We start from the raw sequence: 17,143 nt of genomic DNA, 5'->3' as shown, positions 1-17,143 counted from the left end.
CACATAGACAAAGCAGATTGAAGAGTAGCAGTCCAGGGGCAGCTCTAATTAATTGACCTGGAAAATTGGGTCCGAATAAACACTCATCCTTTCCCAGAAGAGAATGTGACCACGTGTTTTCTATGGAAACTTCTTTGTATATATGTATAAACTAGGTATGGCCTTAAAGCTGCAGTTAAGGATCTGTCCGGCTCCCACCTTAAGCAGCGTGCTAAGCAACCGCTTCCTTAAAGTAATATTTTTACCTCTCATTGGACATTTGACCTTGAAGAAGCAATTCCCTCTGACCCCTTTTCTCTCTCTCTCTTTTTTTTTTTTTTTTTTTTGCATGAAGTCATTGAAGTTATGACAGGGTTTGTTTTGTTATTTTTGCTTTGTTTTGATTTTGGCTTCTAAAAAAATCTATTTCTGCAGTTTGAAGATGGAATGTAAAATTTCTGTGCTGTATATAGAAATATATTTATTGAGCCATCCATAGACACATATCCATGCCAATTCTAACGGAAAAAAATTAAAGTTTTTCTGAAATTTTCTGTGGTTAACTCCTAATTGTTAGACTTCACCAATTTTGTAAGAACTTCTGAAATCCTACAGGTAACCCAGAGAAAAATCTGTGTAACCTGAGAAGCATTTAACCTGAAGAACTTCACATTGAAAGAGATTTCATTTATTCAGCCAAGAATATTTATTGGTAGGTACCACTGAAGGTTAACACAGGCGACTCACTCATAGACCCTGCCACAGGGGCTTACAGTCTATGGGACTGGTGAGAGAAAACACACGTGTGGGGGATACAAGGCCAAGGTTGTTTCAGAAAGACTCATCTAAAGATGATGCAAAGACCAGCAAGATCCTGGAGGTGGGAGGAGTGACCTGGGGAGTCTGCTGAGGTAGCATGATGGGATTTAACTGAACCTTGGGTGCAGGGAGGAAGGAAGGAAACTGACCACTCTCCTCTAGCAGGGTGGAGCTTGAGTTCTGAGCTTACAACAAATCAGTTGTTCTGCAGGGACTAGGAACAAGCAGGAAGTAAGTCTGAGACCGGGGACTTCCTCCTCACACATGCCCCACCTCCCAACCCCCAGCCTCCCAACAATTTCCTATACTGAAATTTCCGATCTGAAATTGATGGAAGGCTACCCCCAGTCACTGACTCAACCATCATGGGGACTTCAAAGTGTCAGGTCTCAATTCCTTAAGAAGCCACAACCTAACCCAGTGGTAATTCCAACTCCAGGCTGAACCATAAGAGGGGCAGAGTCCTCTAGGAAGACCCTGCTTATGACAATGGATGGGACAGAACCATAAAGGGACAAACAAAATGAAGGGGGATCAATCTGTTCACTTACAGTGCTCAACAGTGCAGGTCTAGACAAAAACCAGCGTGAGACAGAGGTGGGGCTGGAGCACACAGGCACACGTGCAGGGAGAAGTCACATGACGCTAAGGTCTCAGCATACCCAGGAGTGTCATGGGGACTCATCACACAAGTGCGAGTCAAATGGAAAGAAACAGTGGGTTCTTAATCCGCACATGACACATACACGTCCTGACAGCAGGGTGTATTTCCACCCAAAACGCTGCCCCTGGGGCAAAAACACCGAGGTTCAGAACACAGAATGCTAAAGGACCTCAGAGAAAGTGGCAGCCACGTTTTAGGTATTAAAGCATCACATTAGCAGCCAAGCGGTGTTGATGCAGGCCTTTAATCCCACTAGGCAGACAGGTGGACCTCTGAGTTTGAGGGCAGCCTTGTCTACAGCATGCATTCCAGGATACACAGAGACACTGTCTCTGGAGAAATTGTTTGTTCTGTAAAGTGAGGACCTGAATTCAGTCTGTAGAACACACATGGTGTCACCATGTAGGTAGACGGGTGGGTCCCTGGAGTTCACTGACTTAATCACAGCTTAATCAGGGTAACAGGTGAGAAGCCTTATTTTAAAAAGACAAGGTAGAGCCTGGTGTGTTGGTGCACACCTTAAATACCAACTTTTGGCAGGCAGAGAGGAAGGCAAATTTCTGAGTTAATAGGAGGCTAAGCTATGTAGCAAGTTCCAGAACAGCTAGAAATGAATACACAATGAAACGTCACAAAAAAACAAAAACAAGCAAAAACATGGTGGACGGCTCCTGTGGAACGCCCAAGGCTTCCACACACAGACACACACAGAACCACCTGTTCCCTTCCTCACACCTCACAAGACCCAGCTTGCTGACACAGTAAATCCATCCCTAAAGGTGGGCAGGGAGCAGCTATGTAGAGGGCAACTGGTGAGCTAACTTTGCAGGGCGCTACTGTGTCCTGAATGGCACCCAAGTGGTCTGAGAGGTGGAAATTCCACCCTAGACATCCAGCTCACAGGCACTCACAGGAACCGGGCTCCTGGCTCAATACTGTAGGTACTGCCCGAAGCCCCGCCTGCTCCTGAAAGCCCTGTTCGCTCAACTGCTTCCCACCATCTCTTCCCTTTATTACTGTGCCATAATCCAAGGCACACATGAAAGCTAAGTGGGCTCACTTGTTTTGCTGTAAACAAAAGTGGGCTTTGCTTTGTAATCAAGGCTGGTTTTGAATTCACAATCCTCACCTCAGTCTCCTGAGCACCAGGATTAAGCGTGTGCCACAGGCCCTGATTGCAACTCTCCAACTGTCACTGTCCCTGTTCCAAAGCAGCAGCTGAGACTGCAGAGCACAGGAGTGCCACCTCACAAGGAAAGCAAATGAAAGGTCTGGTCAAGGTCTGGTTACTTACTTCCAATAGGTCTGAACAGAGACTCATGCCTAAGAGTACCCTGCTGCTCTTCCAGGACTTTAAGTTCGATTCCCAGCTCCTATGTGGGAGGGCTCACTCACCTGTAACTCCAGCTCCAAGGGGCCATAGGTGTTCTGAGGCACCTGCACATGTGGCCAACATCCACATAGACATGTACACATACATAAAGTCTCACTTGGCTAAAATACCCATCACGGATCCTAGTTAAGCTCAATAACAAAGAACGACATCCTGAGTCTTCCCTGCAGATCAAATCTTGACATGAGAAGGCTGACATCAGCAGCCACTTCTGAAATAGCCTGTGCTTTCTGTAACCATGAGCACCTCTTAAGCTCCAAGGTTTAGGCTTCACGTGGTGTCATTGGCATCCAGATTCTCCAGTGCAAAACGGGCTGCCAAGCTGAGACCCATGCCCTTCCAAAGCACACTCTGATCCCCAGTGCCACTGCTGGGAAATAGGGTAGGGCTGAAGCAGTTCCCCAACCCCAGTCACAAGCAATAGGGGTACTGCTACATCCCTACACACCACACACACACACACACACACACACACACACACACACACACACACACGGTTGTACTGCTACACACTTATCTGAGGTAGAAGAGAATGGGCTTCTCATATCCCAACCCACCCACAGGTTGCTCTTTCTCAGATCAATCCAGATCACTCTGATACCCTTGGTCTCCAGAGAAATGAGGGATGCTGCCATGACACCTTACTCTGTACAGCAAATGTCAATCACCTAATCAGGTGACTAGGAAAAAACTTCTAAATGCATGTCTTAGTACTCAATTGTGAAAATCATTTTTAGATTTACCCAAGTTACTGAAACTTTTAAGAGACTATTATATGGGCCAGACTAGCCTTGAACCTGAGATCTGAGACTACACAGGCAAGCCTGTGCCATTGTGTGCCACTTGGGACTTTTCTTTGCTGCCCTTTTGCCTTGTTTCTTGAAAGTCACACTATGCAACCTTGGTGGAACTTGCTTCACAGACCATGCTTTTGCCTCCTGAGTGCTGGGGTTATCATCATGAGTCACCAAGCCTGGCTCAGTTGTCCTTGTAACCATACACTTTACTACAAAGTACATGCTGCACACATCTGCATCGTCACCACCTCAAATGAAGTGCTTAAACTGAACCCCCATCGTGGGATTTGGTTACCTCAGTTCACAACATGCTGTCAACATTTAGATCTGTGAGGTATTGAGACCAAACCTGACAACCTCACACCATTTTCATCCCAACTACCCTAACAAAACCAGCATACATATGTGACAGCTCTAAAGTCAGACGAGCTGGCTGAGCACTATGTGTAAGTATGAAGACCTGACTAATTCCCAGAAGCCACAGGGAAGACAGGCATGGCAGCACATGTCTGAAATCCTTGTGCCCTTACAGCAAGATGAGAGGCACAAACAGGAGCCCATAGAAGCTTGTGGCTCATGGGCCAATTTCAAACAGTGGAGTATAAGGCCTAGATCCCAAGTTGCCCTGACTTCCACAAGCATACTGTGGTGCACGCATGTATGAAGACTCCCACATACATATACATACACACATACATAGACATACACATATACATAGACATACACACAAACATTAGGAAAAGTTAGACACTCTGGTTGCCTTCAGACTAATGACTTGTCCATGGAGGCTTGTGCGGACAAAACCTTCACCCAATGTCACACACAGCACTCAACACACAACACTGGAAAGTGAGTTTTAGCAGTCTACATTGCCAGATGAAGTTTTCTTCCAGAAATATTTTAATAAAAATTGGCCTTTTTCCAAGAAACACCCACTGCATGTCCATCAGTAAAAGAGAACCGTAACAAAATAGAAAATTTACCATATGGCTATGATTTAAAGAAAAAAAATGCAGACCCTGGAGCACATTAGCCAAGTCCAATATTCAACCAAATCCTTCTTATGGCCCACCAGGAACCCAGACAGACAGCAGAGTAGAGTGTGGCGCACAGAGCCACTGAGGTCAGAGGCCTCACAGAAGCACCTTCCTCAAAAGCATCCCAGTCTGAGGCGTGATTTAGGATAAGGCAGAACAATGTTAACACGACACATACACGTGATCAAAAAACTTGTGCAGTTCCCCCACATACTCTGAATCTGAAAACAACTCTGGAATCTTTATTACTTTCCTTTAAACAGTTGCCAGGGCCGGAGTCAACGATAAATAGAAGGCACAGTGTTGCTTGGTTTTGTCATCAGATTTGGGGTTTGTTTTCTCGTGGGAATTTTTTGTCCTTTTTTCTTTTTTCTTTTTTTTTCTTTTTTTTTTTTACAAATACAAATAAAACATGAAAAACTCTACCTCAAAAAAATCTAACAGTTCAACAAAAGTCTTTAGCTGTGTTCTAGACATTGACAGGCTACATCACAATTTAAAAATCCAATGGTAAAAATGGAGGTTTAGAATTGTTTGGTAATCACATGTCAAAAGAACACCTTTTATTCAGTTAGCCACACCTGCAGGGACCCAGTGGCAGTTGCCAAAAGGCAATTTTTCCACACCAGAAAGGAGTTGTGACTTGATTTTTCCCGCTTCCAAAATGTTTATCAAATCCTGTGTCTCCCAACAAATGAAACATCCGTGGTCAGTGAAACCGAGACACTTCTGGGGAATGGCCGTGAGACTCCAGTCTGTGTATGCAGCGTGAGCAGGAAGGTCAGTCTTTCCTCTTCGTCTTTACAAATCTATTCCTCCTAAAGTATCATTCCGGAAAACTGGGAATGAAGGACTAAAAGGTCAAGGGAGGAAAGGGGTTTGGGGAGCACACACCATGAACACAAGCGAAATTAAAATTGTACAAACTCAAGCAGTTTATAATAGACTACTCCAAGACACCAAAGGCTGGTTGAAGGAATTCACCATTCTGCAGGAGCCGGGGCTGTGTGCTGTGTGGAGATCTGAGCCAAGCAATTCACTGCCTTGGAGTTGTAATCCCCCTGCCCACGCCAAAGCCTGGTTTCTGCACCATGCCTCCACGGGGAGGGCCTCTCATCCCACCACTCGGCCCACCACGGGGGCCTCCAGGTCCCCGAAGGCGGTTATCCCTGCGGTCGCCTTCCCTGGCAGCTCGAGTCTTCTTCTCTTCCACATTCAGGCGAACCGCACCTCGGAACATGATGGGCTGTGTGAGAACCAAGGGAAAGCAAACACTCAGATCAGCCCCTGACTGTGCCGGTCAAAAGTGAACAAAGCCACCCTACTGAGCAAGGCTTTCAACCAACTAGTCCGTTCTCACCAATGTGTTGAGCTCATAAAACATCTTTTGTGTTATTAGTGCCAAGAAGTAGAAAAGCACCAATTTAAAGAGTCCTGAAGCAGAGCACCATTGTACTAATAACTAAGGCACACTCCAGTAAACACCCTGATATGGACGCCTCCACAGCTTGAGAATAAAACCTTCTCACACACTTATGCAAAATATTGGTACCTCGTAAGCAAATCATCATTAAACTGACTTAAATAAAATTCCTAGAGTCCTGCAATTTAGGGGTGAGAAAGTAAGGCCTGGCCTTCTAGCTGGAAAATGACACTCAGCTACACTAGTGTATGATCACACAGTGACATTCAGCAAGCCAGTGCTAAAACCCCACCCCCCACAGACAGACACAGACTGAAGGGAGTATAGCACAGTGAGATGGAGAGAGGGCAGAAGGCACCTGAACTATCTGCCTCCTGCAAGCACAACTTCGAGGAGGTGAGCCTCAATGGCCAGAAGCCTTGGAGTTATCAAAATAGGTAACTCCGCTTCCAGGGCGTGTTCCCACTCTCCATACCCCTAAAGGCACTGCACACACCTAGCACGCACGTGTGCACGAAAGCAAGCAAGCAAAAACCAGACATCTCTCTCTCCCTCTCTCCCTCTCTCTCTCTCTCACACACAAACACACACACACACACACACGCATGCACACGCACACACACACTTTGCTTACCCTGTTATTAAGGACCTTCTGAACTGGTTCCGAGTCATCAAACACAACGAAACCGAAGTTGGGTAACTTCCCACCACTGTTGATGCGCAGCTCCACAACATTCCCATAACCTGCAAGGGCAAAGCACCGGTGACTTCTCTGCAGACACCCAGCATGGTTTACACCAGACAGAGATTAGCCACGAACTTAATGCAACTGATTATTAGAATGTCATATTAAAATGCAAAATATAGTTCAAGTGCTCCCTGGATGAATACTTATAACTGAGACCATAACAAAGCTATGGGGTTTTTGAATTTTAGAGCTTAAAGAAATGATCCAAGTCTAAAAGACAACACACTGTGTCTCACGTGTTCCCTGTAGACCACTATAAAGGAATTTTATACTACACTGTAGTGTGCCTACAGCTCATGACAATGAGGTCAAGGAATTTTCTACTTGGTGTCACAATGAAGGGAAGTACCAGTTTTGACATTCGTTATTTTAGATGAACACTCAAGCCCCAAAACTCACTGTTTGTGCCCTTGGACTAAACAGACATTAAAGACCTGACACTACACCTGTGCCTCCACTGGGTGGCACCGCCTAGGAACTCATGCCACCATGAGAATCAGCCAGCACTTACTTTGGAAAAAATCCTTCAGTTCCGACTTGTCAACCTCATGTGGCAGGTTCCCAATGAAGAGCTGGTGACTGTCAGGGTGCCTCACCATCCTTCGGGGTTCCACATCTCCTGGTTCACCAGCCTCACGGACTTCAGAGACAAAACAGACTCTCAAGGACTCTTCATAAACAAGTTTCCCTCTGCCCAAAGCCAAGTCATCGTTCCACTGCTCCAGCCAGGCCCAAAAGTTAAGTTCTTATCTCAAACCACCCCAAGCTAGAAGTCACCAGAGCTCTTACTTGGCCGGGGTCCTCTCTGAGGAGGGATATTGATCCGCTGCTCTCGAGCTCTCTGATCTCTCTGAGGCCTTTGTGGTGGGATCTGAGAGTCAGGCTTAGATTCTGGACGGGGCTAAAAAGGGTCACAGATTAAACTTTGTGAGAAGCCAAAGTAGTTTATCTATTATTACTTTTCTTTTAAAAATTTTCAATTTACATTTGGAGGGGAGGGGCATGCCTGCATACCACACACACACATGGGTCCCACGTGTCTAGCTCCAGTGCCTTTGCTCCCTGGCCCACCTCACCAGCTCTATCATTGGTTTTTCGTTTTCCTTTTTTATTCCACATGTCTAAGTGTTTTGCTTGCATGCACCTGTGCATTGACAAGAGGTGGCCAGAAGAGGGCACCAGATTCCCCAGAACTGGAGTTATGGATGGCAGCATGTGGATGCTGAGAACTGAACCCAGGTCCTCTGCAAGAGCAGGAAGAGCTCCTAACCACTGAGCCATTAATCCAACCATGCTCCCTGCACTCTTTTTAACTTACTATATATATATATATATATTATAGAGTCATACACAGATTATATATATATATATATATATAAACTTAAAGTATACGTATATGGCAGGAGAGATGGTTCAAAGTTATGAGCACTGGTAGGTCTTCCTGAGGATCCAAGTTCAAGTCCCAGAACCCACCTAGTTGCTTACAACTGTAACTACAGTCAGTGCAAGGACTATTCCCTTTTCTGGCCTCCAAAGACAGCAGACAGGCACATGATACAAACAAACTGGCAGGCAAAATATCCATAACCATACAAGAAAAAATAAAATTTTTATCCTCTAAGTCTCTGTGCACTCAAACTCATGCATCCCCTATGGAGGCCAAAAAGAGGAGATGGGATCCCCTAGGACTGGAGTTTCAGACAGTTACAGGCTGACATGTGACACTGGAAACTGAACCCAGTCTTCTGCAAGGACAGTAAATGCTCCTAACAGCCAAACTGTCTCTCCCATCTCTTGTCAATTTTCTTAAACAAAACTGTTAACCTAGAAAACAGCAATTCTGGCTCCACGGAGATGAAGCTAGGCAGCTCCAGGGCTTACTAGCCAGCCAGCGTTACCTAATCTGAGAGCTCCAGGTCAGCAGAGACCTTGTCTCAAAAAAACAAAGTACACAGCTCCCCAGGGAAAATGGCAGAAGTTGGCCTCTGGCTTCTCCCTGCATGCACAACTCATAAAAGAAAGCTTCACGCACATCAACAAGACCCTGCTTTCTGGCGGGTGCTACTCTAACTACTGTGCAGTTACCACACCGCAGTCCGTCCTCAGTGAACCCGCACACCCCAGGGAAACACCTTCTATCCTCTCCCTGTATACAGGCTCCTCCCATTATACGCCTGTTAAGTCTCACATCCAAAACCTGGGTAAACCTGCCCAAAGTCCTAGATTCAGACCCTTACCTGTGATGCTGGCACTTTGACCACATGAGGTGGTGTCCCTGTCACTGGAACAGCCCCACTGGGAGGAAGGTTCTTACTAGTCACAGACGCCCAAGAAAATGTCTAGGGAAGAACAGGACACATCAGAGCCATTAGTTTCTGCTTCCCATTACCTCTGCAACACTCACAGGCAGGAGAGTCTAAAAGCATCTGCCACCCCACACTATGTACTAAAACAGTCTTAGAAGCAGCCAAGCATAGCAGCACACCCATAGTCCCAATATTTAGGGGACTAAAATAGGCCAGCCTGGGCTGAATAGTTAGATCATCTTAAAGTCAACCACATAATTACAATGAAGAAATAAAAATGTAAAAAAACTAGCAGAAGGTAGGGTAGTAGGGGGCACACCTTTTTAAGTTCAGCACTTGAAAGGCAGAGGTAGGTGGATATCTGAGTTCAAGGCCAGCTTGGCCTATAGAGCAAGTTCCAGAATAGCCCAGGCTACACAGAGAAACCTTTTCTCAAATAAATAAACTAGCAGAGAGTGGGTTCGTGGCTCAGTTAGCAGCTTTGCACAAACTCCTGGGTTTAGTCCTGAGTGCCTTATAATCAGGCACAGCAACACAGAACTATAATCCCAACAACCAGGAGATAGGAGCCAGAGAATCCTCCTCAGCTTTGCTTGGAGCTTGAGGCCAGCCTGGGACAACATGAGAACCGGTCTCCAAACAGGAGGAGCTCCGTAGCAGCCAATGCCTGGCACACACAACACCCCCATCCCCGTGACCTGGGACTGATCTTTAGCATAGCAACAAGAAACAGGTAATAAGACAGCAATACAGTGCTAAGCCACAATCCGTACCCTCAAGTCCTCCTGTGCTGGGGCCACGTCTGCCGGGGCCGGGGAGGCGCTCTTCTGCACATCCTCAGGAGCGGCTTCTTCCAATGCAGGCTCAGGCTTGTCCTCTTGAATGTCGGACACAGGTTCCGGTTCCGGCTCTGGCTCCGGCTCTGGTTCTGGTTCCACAACAGGCTCCTCTAAATGTTCCTCCAAGTCATTGCTGTCATGGGAAAATTCAACGGGTCTCTAGGACTCACCCAGACACTTTGAGCCATCTAATGACTCCAGAGAGAGTTCTCAGGACCAGAGCTTGTTTGCTAAATTCTGATGAACATAACGATCAAACAGAATCAAGTGGTTCCTCATTCAGTTCCTATTAATTAGCTTATTAATATATGTATCACAAAACCCTTGTATTGAATGGGTTAGAGAAAGATCAAACTCTCTGAGGCCTAGCACAGGTCCAGTAAGTCTAGTAAGGCCAGTCAGTCTCAAAATATAGTAAATGTTATCATCTGTGGCTTTAGACACACAAAACAGGCCCTATAGAAATACACAAGGGGGTGGAGATGTGGCTTACTAGTTAAGAGCACGGGCTGTTCTTTCTTCCTGAGGTCCTGAGCTCAATTCCTAGCACACACATGGTAGCTAACTATGTGATCCAATGCCCTTTTCTGATGTGCAGAAGCACATGCACACAAAACACCCACATACATATAATAAATACATCCTTAACAAAAAACACACTCCAGGAGTCCTGGAAGAAAAGACACAAGTTAGACTCGAGAACAGTGGTTCCATTCCCACACCAGCTGCCAAGGAATGCTTGCTGACCCTGGCCTTGTTCTTCCTCCTGATACCTGACCTCAGTATGTAAGTCTGCAGGAAAGCACATTCTTCACTCTCAGCCTACGGTGAATGAACAGGTGTGACCACACCTTGATAGACACTTGAAAGGGAGCGCTGAACACTGAAACTCAGGTTTTGACAGTATGGAACAATCATGGCACAGTGGCCTATCAGGACCATAAAAAGACTAAGACAACACCACTCATTATTTGTGATTATGAGAAAATTTTTAACAAGGGTTTTCTCATGTAGCCCAAAACTGTCCTTTTAAATAAAAGTATTTTTTATATGTCTACATATGTTTTTAAGTGTATACAGTGCACCAAAAAAACCATGATTCCTGTAACTGGAGTTAACAGAAGTTCTAAGCTACCATGTGGGTGGTGGGAACTAAACTCAAATATTCTGCAAGAGCTGCCAGCAACCTTACCACAGCTGAACAGTCTCTCCAGCCAAGAGAGCCTTAAATGTTTTATTGCACTTACTTATTATGGGGAGGAAGGCTGAGACACACATGTCATGGCACACATGTGGAGGTCAGAAAATAACCTGAAGTAGTCAATTTTCTCCTTCCAACACGGGGTTCCAGAAATCTAACTCAGGTCATCCTATGTCACTACACTCTCTCTGAGCCACAGAACTGGGCTAAAAAACTTCATTATTACTCAGTTTATGGCTTTGAAATCTTTTTTTTAAAGATTTGTTTATTTTTTTTTATGTGAGTACACTGTAGCTGTCTTCAGATACACCAGAAGGCATCAGATCCCATTACAGATGGTTGTGAGCCACCATGTGGTTGCTGGGACTTGAACTCAGGACCTCTGGAAGAGCAGTCAGTGCTCTTAACCGCTGAGCCATCTCTCCAGCCGGGTTTGAAATCTTATTACTCTAGTTAAATGAGCTCTTCTGATACATGTGTGGGAGCCCACAATCTCAGCATCTTGAATGCTCAAACAGATGTTCTAGGCTTAGCCTCAGCTAAGTGGTGAGCACTTGTCTTCAAAACAATTAGCAACCTGAACCATATACATTCATCAGTTTCCACAGTACATCCTATAAAATAAAGTTGCATATTGCTAGTTATTCAGAAATAACACAGTTAACATCTTTTCCTAAAAACTTACTATTGTTTTGTTGCTGAGCTCATGGAGGCTGTGTTCAGCCTCTAGAACACTGGGAACAGGAATGTGTCCACATCTGACTCACTGCTGAAGGTCAAACCCGAGACTCGGTGAACACTTACCAATCTGTCTGTCACTGACACGGACACCCAGACTCCGCTCACCTCCTGGAACTCATGCCTAGAAGACAGGTCTGTCTCCAGCACAATCCAAGTTCTTACTGCAAGCCTGAGCAAGTGAAGGGAAGTTCCCTTACCTAACAGTCTGATCATAGAAAGTTCCAGAGTCATCAGCAACCACCTCTGGTGACTGCTGTCTTTCTTCAGGTTCCTCTACTTCTTCCTCAGATTCTAAGAAAGGAAGAGACATAAAATAACTTCACTCTATACTCATAAATTTCTTAATCTACAGGCTCTACTACAGACACAAAGAAAAACACAGTAAAGAAAGCAGGGCAATTTGGTAAAGCCACAACACAGACTTTAAGGGAAAAATTAAGTATTTTAATTAAGAACACAGAATCTTAAAAAAAAAAAAAAACTCTTTAAGTCTTTAAAAAAGCTGTTTACTCCTGCCTTACCTTCCTGTCATCATAACTCCCCACCCCACCAAGATACTTTATTCCCCTTAAACTGTGAGCAAAAACAAACAATAAAGGGCTGGAGAGATGGCTCAGTGGTTAAGAGCACTGACTGCTCTTCCAGAGGTCCTGAGTTCAATTCCCAGCAGCCACATGGTGGCTCACAACCATCTGTAATGAGATCTGATGCCCTCTTCTGGTGTGTCTGAAGACAGTTACAGTGGACTCTTACAGGATGCACCTACAGCAGGCCCTCCCACCTACAGAATGAAGGACTGCACCTAATGGGTCTATATATTTAGAGCTCAGTACACACAAAGACTATCTCCCCACAGGTCTGATCCTACACCCTAGTCGTCCCTTCCTTCCAGGCACCTTCTACACTTTCAATAGCATAAAGCTTTAGAACAGAGCCAAAGGCAAGCACCTCCACTGCCCATTCCACACAACTGGGGAATCCCTAGAAAGACTGCATGCCACTACCACCACTCAGTGCAACACAGGTCCATCAGGCCTTCTGCATGGTATTCTACACTGAGCCATGCTAACTGGCCTGCTTCTGACCCAAGAGTAACTTATTCATTCACATTAACTAGGTGTGGTGGTTTGAAGAGGTTTGGCCCTATTAGAAGGTATGGCCTTATTGGAATAGGTATGACCTTGCTGAAGGAAGTGTGTCACTGTATAGGAAACTCTGAGGTCTCCTATGCTCAAGCTCCACCCTGTGTAGAATCGGCCTCTTCTGGGATGCCTTCTGATCAAGACGTAGAACTCTGGGCTCTTCCAGCACCATGTCTGCCTACACACACTGCACACTTTCCGCCATGATGATAATGGAATGAACCTCTGAAACTAAGCCAATTAAATGTTTGCTTTTTAAGATTTGCCTTGGTAGTGGTGTTTCTTCCCAGCAATAAAATCCCTGTAAACCCCCTTACACTGGTGATTCATAAAATACAGTGTAACAAGAACCTTCTCTTATGCCACACAAGTAACCATGACAACAGCTTCACACTTACCCTCTTGAGGCTCTGTGACAAAGCCACCGAAGACCTCATCTTGGTATCTGAAGATGTCATTGTGAACATAGAATTTGTTGGCAACAGAGCCCTGCAATGTCAGCAACAAGTTTTCAGTTATTCACACTTATAAAACACTGAACCATGAGTATTTATCTGCTTCCTGTTTCTGATGGAATTAATGTGGCCAGCCTCCTCATATCCCCCCACTGTCTGCTATGAAGGACTGTACCCTCAAAAAAAAAAAAAAAAAAAAAAAAAAGTGAGTCAAAGCAAACCCTTCCTTTAAAAAACAAACATGACTGTACCAGTGGTTCTCAGCTATGGGAGGGTTTGGCCCCAGCAGACATCTAGCCAAGTCTAGAAATACTTGTTTCACAGCAGGGATTGGCCTCTACTAATCAGATTGCTAAGTGCCAACCGCATTCAAGACAGCCAATGTCTTCGCCAAGACTGAATGCCCTACTGTTTGAAATCGATTGTATGCAATTATAAAGAACCTCATAGACATTGTTAAAATATCCCATCCTTACCACCAGATGGTCACCCACAGAGAGAGAGAGAGAGAGAGAGAGAGAGAGAGAGAGAGAGAGAGAGAGAGGAGAAGGGGGAGGAAGAGGAGGGAAGGAAGGAAGGAAGGAAGGAAGGAAGGAAGGAAGGAAGGAAGGAAGGAAGGAAAGAAGGAAAAGTCTTTTATAAGATACAAAAGACGGAACATTTTCAACCACTCAGAGGCACAGTAGTTTCAACTCTAGCAGGAATTTAAAATGCCCTGACTCTTAATCTAACCGTATCAATCCAAATGTGCACGGTGGTGTAACCCAGATCTCTCCTGTGATTTAGACACACAAGCCCGAATCCAATCATCTTACTGATTAGCTGTTCAAAATTTCTAAAGCTGTCCCTTCATTCACAAAAAGTGGAATATCAAAACATACCATAGTGCTTTGTGTACTGACGTATTGTGTACTGTAGTTTATACAATAATACATTTCCTTAAGGGAGATAAACGCTTCCCTTGAAAGACAGAGGGACACTGAGTCTATAATTAATAATATAGGCTGTAAAATCTCGTATATGGAGAAGTTAACAAGTAGTCATTGTCCTCCTCCTCTTCCTCCCTCCTCCTCTCCTTTTTTCTCTTCTTCCTTCCCACCTCCTCCTTCTTGTGATCAAGTCTTTCTTCTTCCTTCCTCTTCCTCCTTCAAGATAGCTCTTGGTTTACTGTGGGCTGGCCTAAAGCTTGCAAACCTCCTGACTCAGCTTCTCAAAAGGTGGAGTTACCGGGCTGGAGAGATGGCTCGGTGGTTTAGAGCACTGGCTGCTCTTGCCGGGACCGAGACCCAATTCCTGACACCCACATGGTGGCTCACTGCCATCTGTATCTCCAGTTCCAGGGAATCCACTATCCTCTTGTGGACTCTGGAGGCACTACATGCATGCAGACAAAAAACCCATACACACAAAAACAAAAATATTCATTCATTCATTCATTCATTCATTCATTTATTTTAAAGCTGGAATTTTACTCTAAATCCTGCCTACACCCTCAATGGTGGTGCTAGAATATCTGAAATTCTAGCACTTATGAGGCTGACAAAGGAGGTCACTGTGATTTCTAGGACAGTCTGAGCTACATAATGAGGTTCTATCTCAAAACAAAAACATCCTAGGGGTTGGGGATTTGGTTCAGTGGTAAAGCGCTTGCCTACTAGCAAGCGCAAGGCCCTGGGTTTGGTCCCCAGCTCCGAAGGAAAAAAAAAATCCAAAATTTTTTTTAAAGATAATGATAGTAATTTTACAATCCTAAATAGGATTTTTAAAAATTAATTCCTTATGAGCTGATTCTGTACCTATCAGCTTCCTGTCCCTTCTTTCTGAAGAAGGCACAGCAGATGTCATCCTCATCATCTCCCTGTGGTACCTTCAGAAACCTTACTACAGAGAAGCATCGCGAATGGAACAAACAGCTAATTCCCAAATGGGGCTTGAACAGGGACAGGGTCAGCACAAGGACATACACCATGCCATGCCCACACCAAAACAGAATAGCATGGAGGGTTTCCAACTGACTAGCCCCAGGACATGAGGGATATATGCTAAACAGTTACTAATGAATCATAACTCACTAAATATACTAGAATGATGGAATCCTTATAAGACAAAGCCAATGAATGAACACAGGGTGGTGGATGATAACAGACATTCCCACCTGTCACCATTCAGCCAAGAACCTCAAACAAAAAAGAATGACAGTATGCAAAACTGATAAAGAGCAGCACATTTATACAGGGTCCAAAGGTTAGTCACAATGGCAAGACCTGAGCATATAACCTAAGGGAACCAGAGACACACAAAAGGGTCATGGTCACTACGGATGAGTGGAAGAATGTGTATGTGACTGCTCTTCAGAACTGTCAATGCCAAGCAAACCAAAGAAGGAAGGGACTACAAATGACAGGGAACAAGACACAACCAGACGAACACAACAGATCGTTATATGGGCAGTTATATACAGACTCTCGGATCAAGAAAAACAAACTACGGTTGGGGATTTAGCTCAGTGGTAGAGCCCTTGCCTAGCAAGCACAAAGCCCTGGGTTCAGTCTCCAGCTCTGAAAAGAAAAAAAAAAAAGAAAAAAAGAAAGAAAAACAAACTACTGTGGAAAACAAGGCTGGCGTACCTTCTGAAACTCAGATATGGTTACTGAGTGAGTTATGTTGGGCAGTATTTTCTGAATGAGGTAACAACAGAATGATTATGAAGCAAAATTCCGAGAGAGAGAGAGAGAGAGAGAGAGAGAGAGAGAGAGAGAGAGAGAGAGAGAGAGAGAATGAATTCCTTGTCCTTAGGATGCCAGATGAAGGGATACAAAGTTTCATTTGAACTGTTTAGATGGAAGATACTTTCCAACAGTAATCTTCCTGGACCAGTAAGGACACCACAGCTCTAGGACAAGAGGACAAAGCCACACCTATAACCCTGAGCTGCCAGGAATCTAGAATTCACACAGCTGTTAGTCTTTGCATACTCCATCAGTACAGAGCCAACAGCCATCATGCGACATACCTCAGGCGCAAGGACAAAGGTCTGCATGAACCTCCGCAGAGCCTGGTTGTTGTTGGACAGCAGCCCCATCACTTGGACCACCACCCCGTCATTCAGAGTTGCGTGAGCATCCACGTGGCGGATCTTGGTGTGGCAGTTGGTGAAGTTTTGTGACATCACTTTCCTGTGGATTTCCTGAGGAACAGAGGCAAGAGTCAATCCCTGGGGAACTCACTGTGCAGAAACTAAACCAGCAGCTGCCAGCACCAAGCTGGATCCTCCAGCTCCGCCATGTTTTCTCACAGATTTGTACTCAGCCCTACCTCCTGCTCCTGCGAGCAGTCCTTGAGCAATCTCAAAGCAATCTGAAGAGCTATAAAACAAGTGCACGGGAGGGCAGAGACCTGCTATATTCACAGCAGCTCATCTCCACTCAGTTTGACAGGACCAAGAATCACCTAGGAAACAATCATCTGGGACAGCAACATTCTACAGGAAGAGCCCTGTGCTGTACATAGAAGGGGAACTGAGCACCAGCGGTCACCTTATGTTCCTGCTACCATGCCTTTCCCGCTTGGATCGTACCTCAAACTGTGAGCCTGAGTAC

General features: G+C 45.1%; 1 protein-coding gene across 2 annotated transcripts in view; it reads right to left on the bottom strand.

Annotated features, from left to right (window-relative positions):
- Positions 1 to 661: 661 nt before the first annotated feature.
- The window catches only part of G3bp1 (G3BP stress granule assembly factor 1), a 33,379-nt gene continuing 16,897 nt past the window's right edge, over positions 662 to 17,143 (bottom strand). The window contains 9 exon segments of one of the 2 annotated variants that reach the window (NM_133565.1): positions 662 to 5,935; positions 6,747 to 6,856; positions 7,372 to 7,500; positions 7,650 to 7,761; positions 9,098 to 9,199; positions 9,940 to 10,138; positions 12,145 to 12,238; positions 13,488 to 13,578; positions 16,558 to 16,731. In NM_133565.1, coding sequence (NP_598249.1) covers positions 5,726 to 5,935; positions 6,747 to 6,856; positions 7,372 to 7,500; positions 7,650 to 7,761; positions 9,098 to 9,199; positions 9,940 to 10,138; positions 12,145 to 12,238; positions 13,488 to 13,578; positions 16,558 to 16,731 — 1,221 coding nt within the window. In that variant the 3' untranslated portion in view covers positions 662 to 5,725. 2 annotated transcript variants of the gene reach the window in all.

The sequence above is a fragment of the Rattus norvegicus genome, chromosome 10 (assembly GCF_021556685.1).
Source record: "Rattus norvegicus strain SHRSP/BbbUtx chromosome 10, alternate assembly SHRSP_T2T, whole genome shotgun sequence".
NCBI classification, from domain to species: domain Eukaryota; kingdom Metazoa; phylum Chordata; class Mammalia; order Rodentia; family Muridae; genus Rattus; species Rattus norvegicus.
This window is presented reverse-complemented; position numbering and strand designations above follow the sequence as displayed.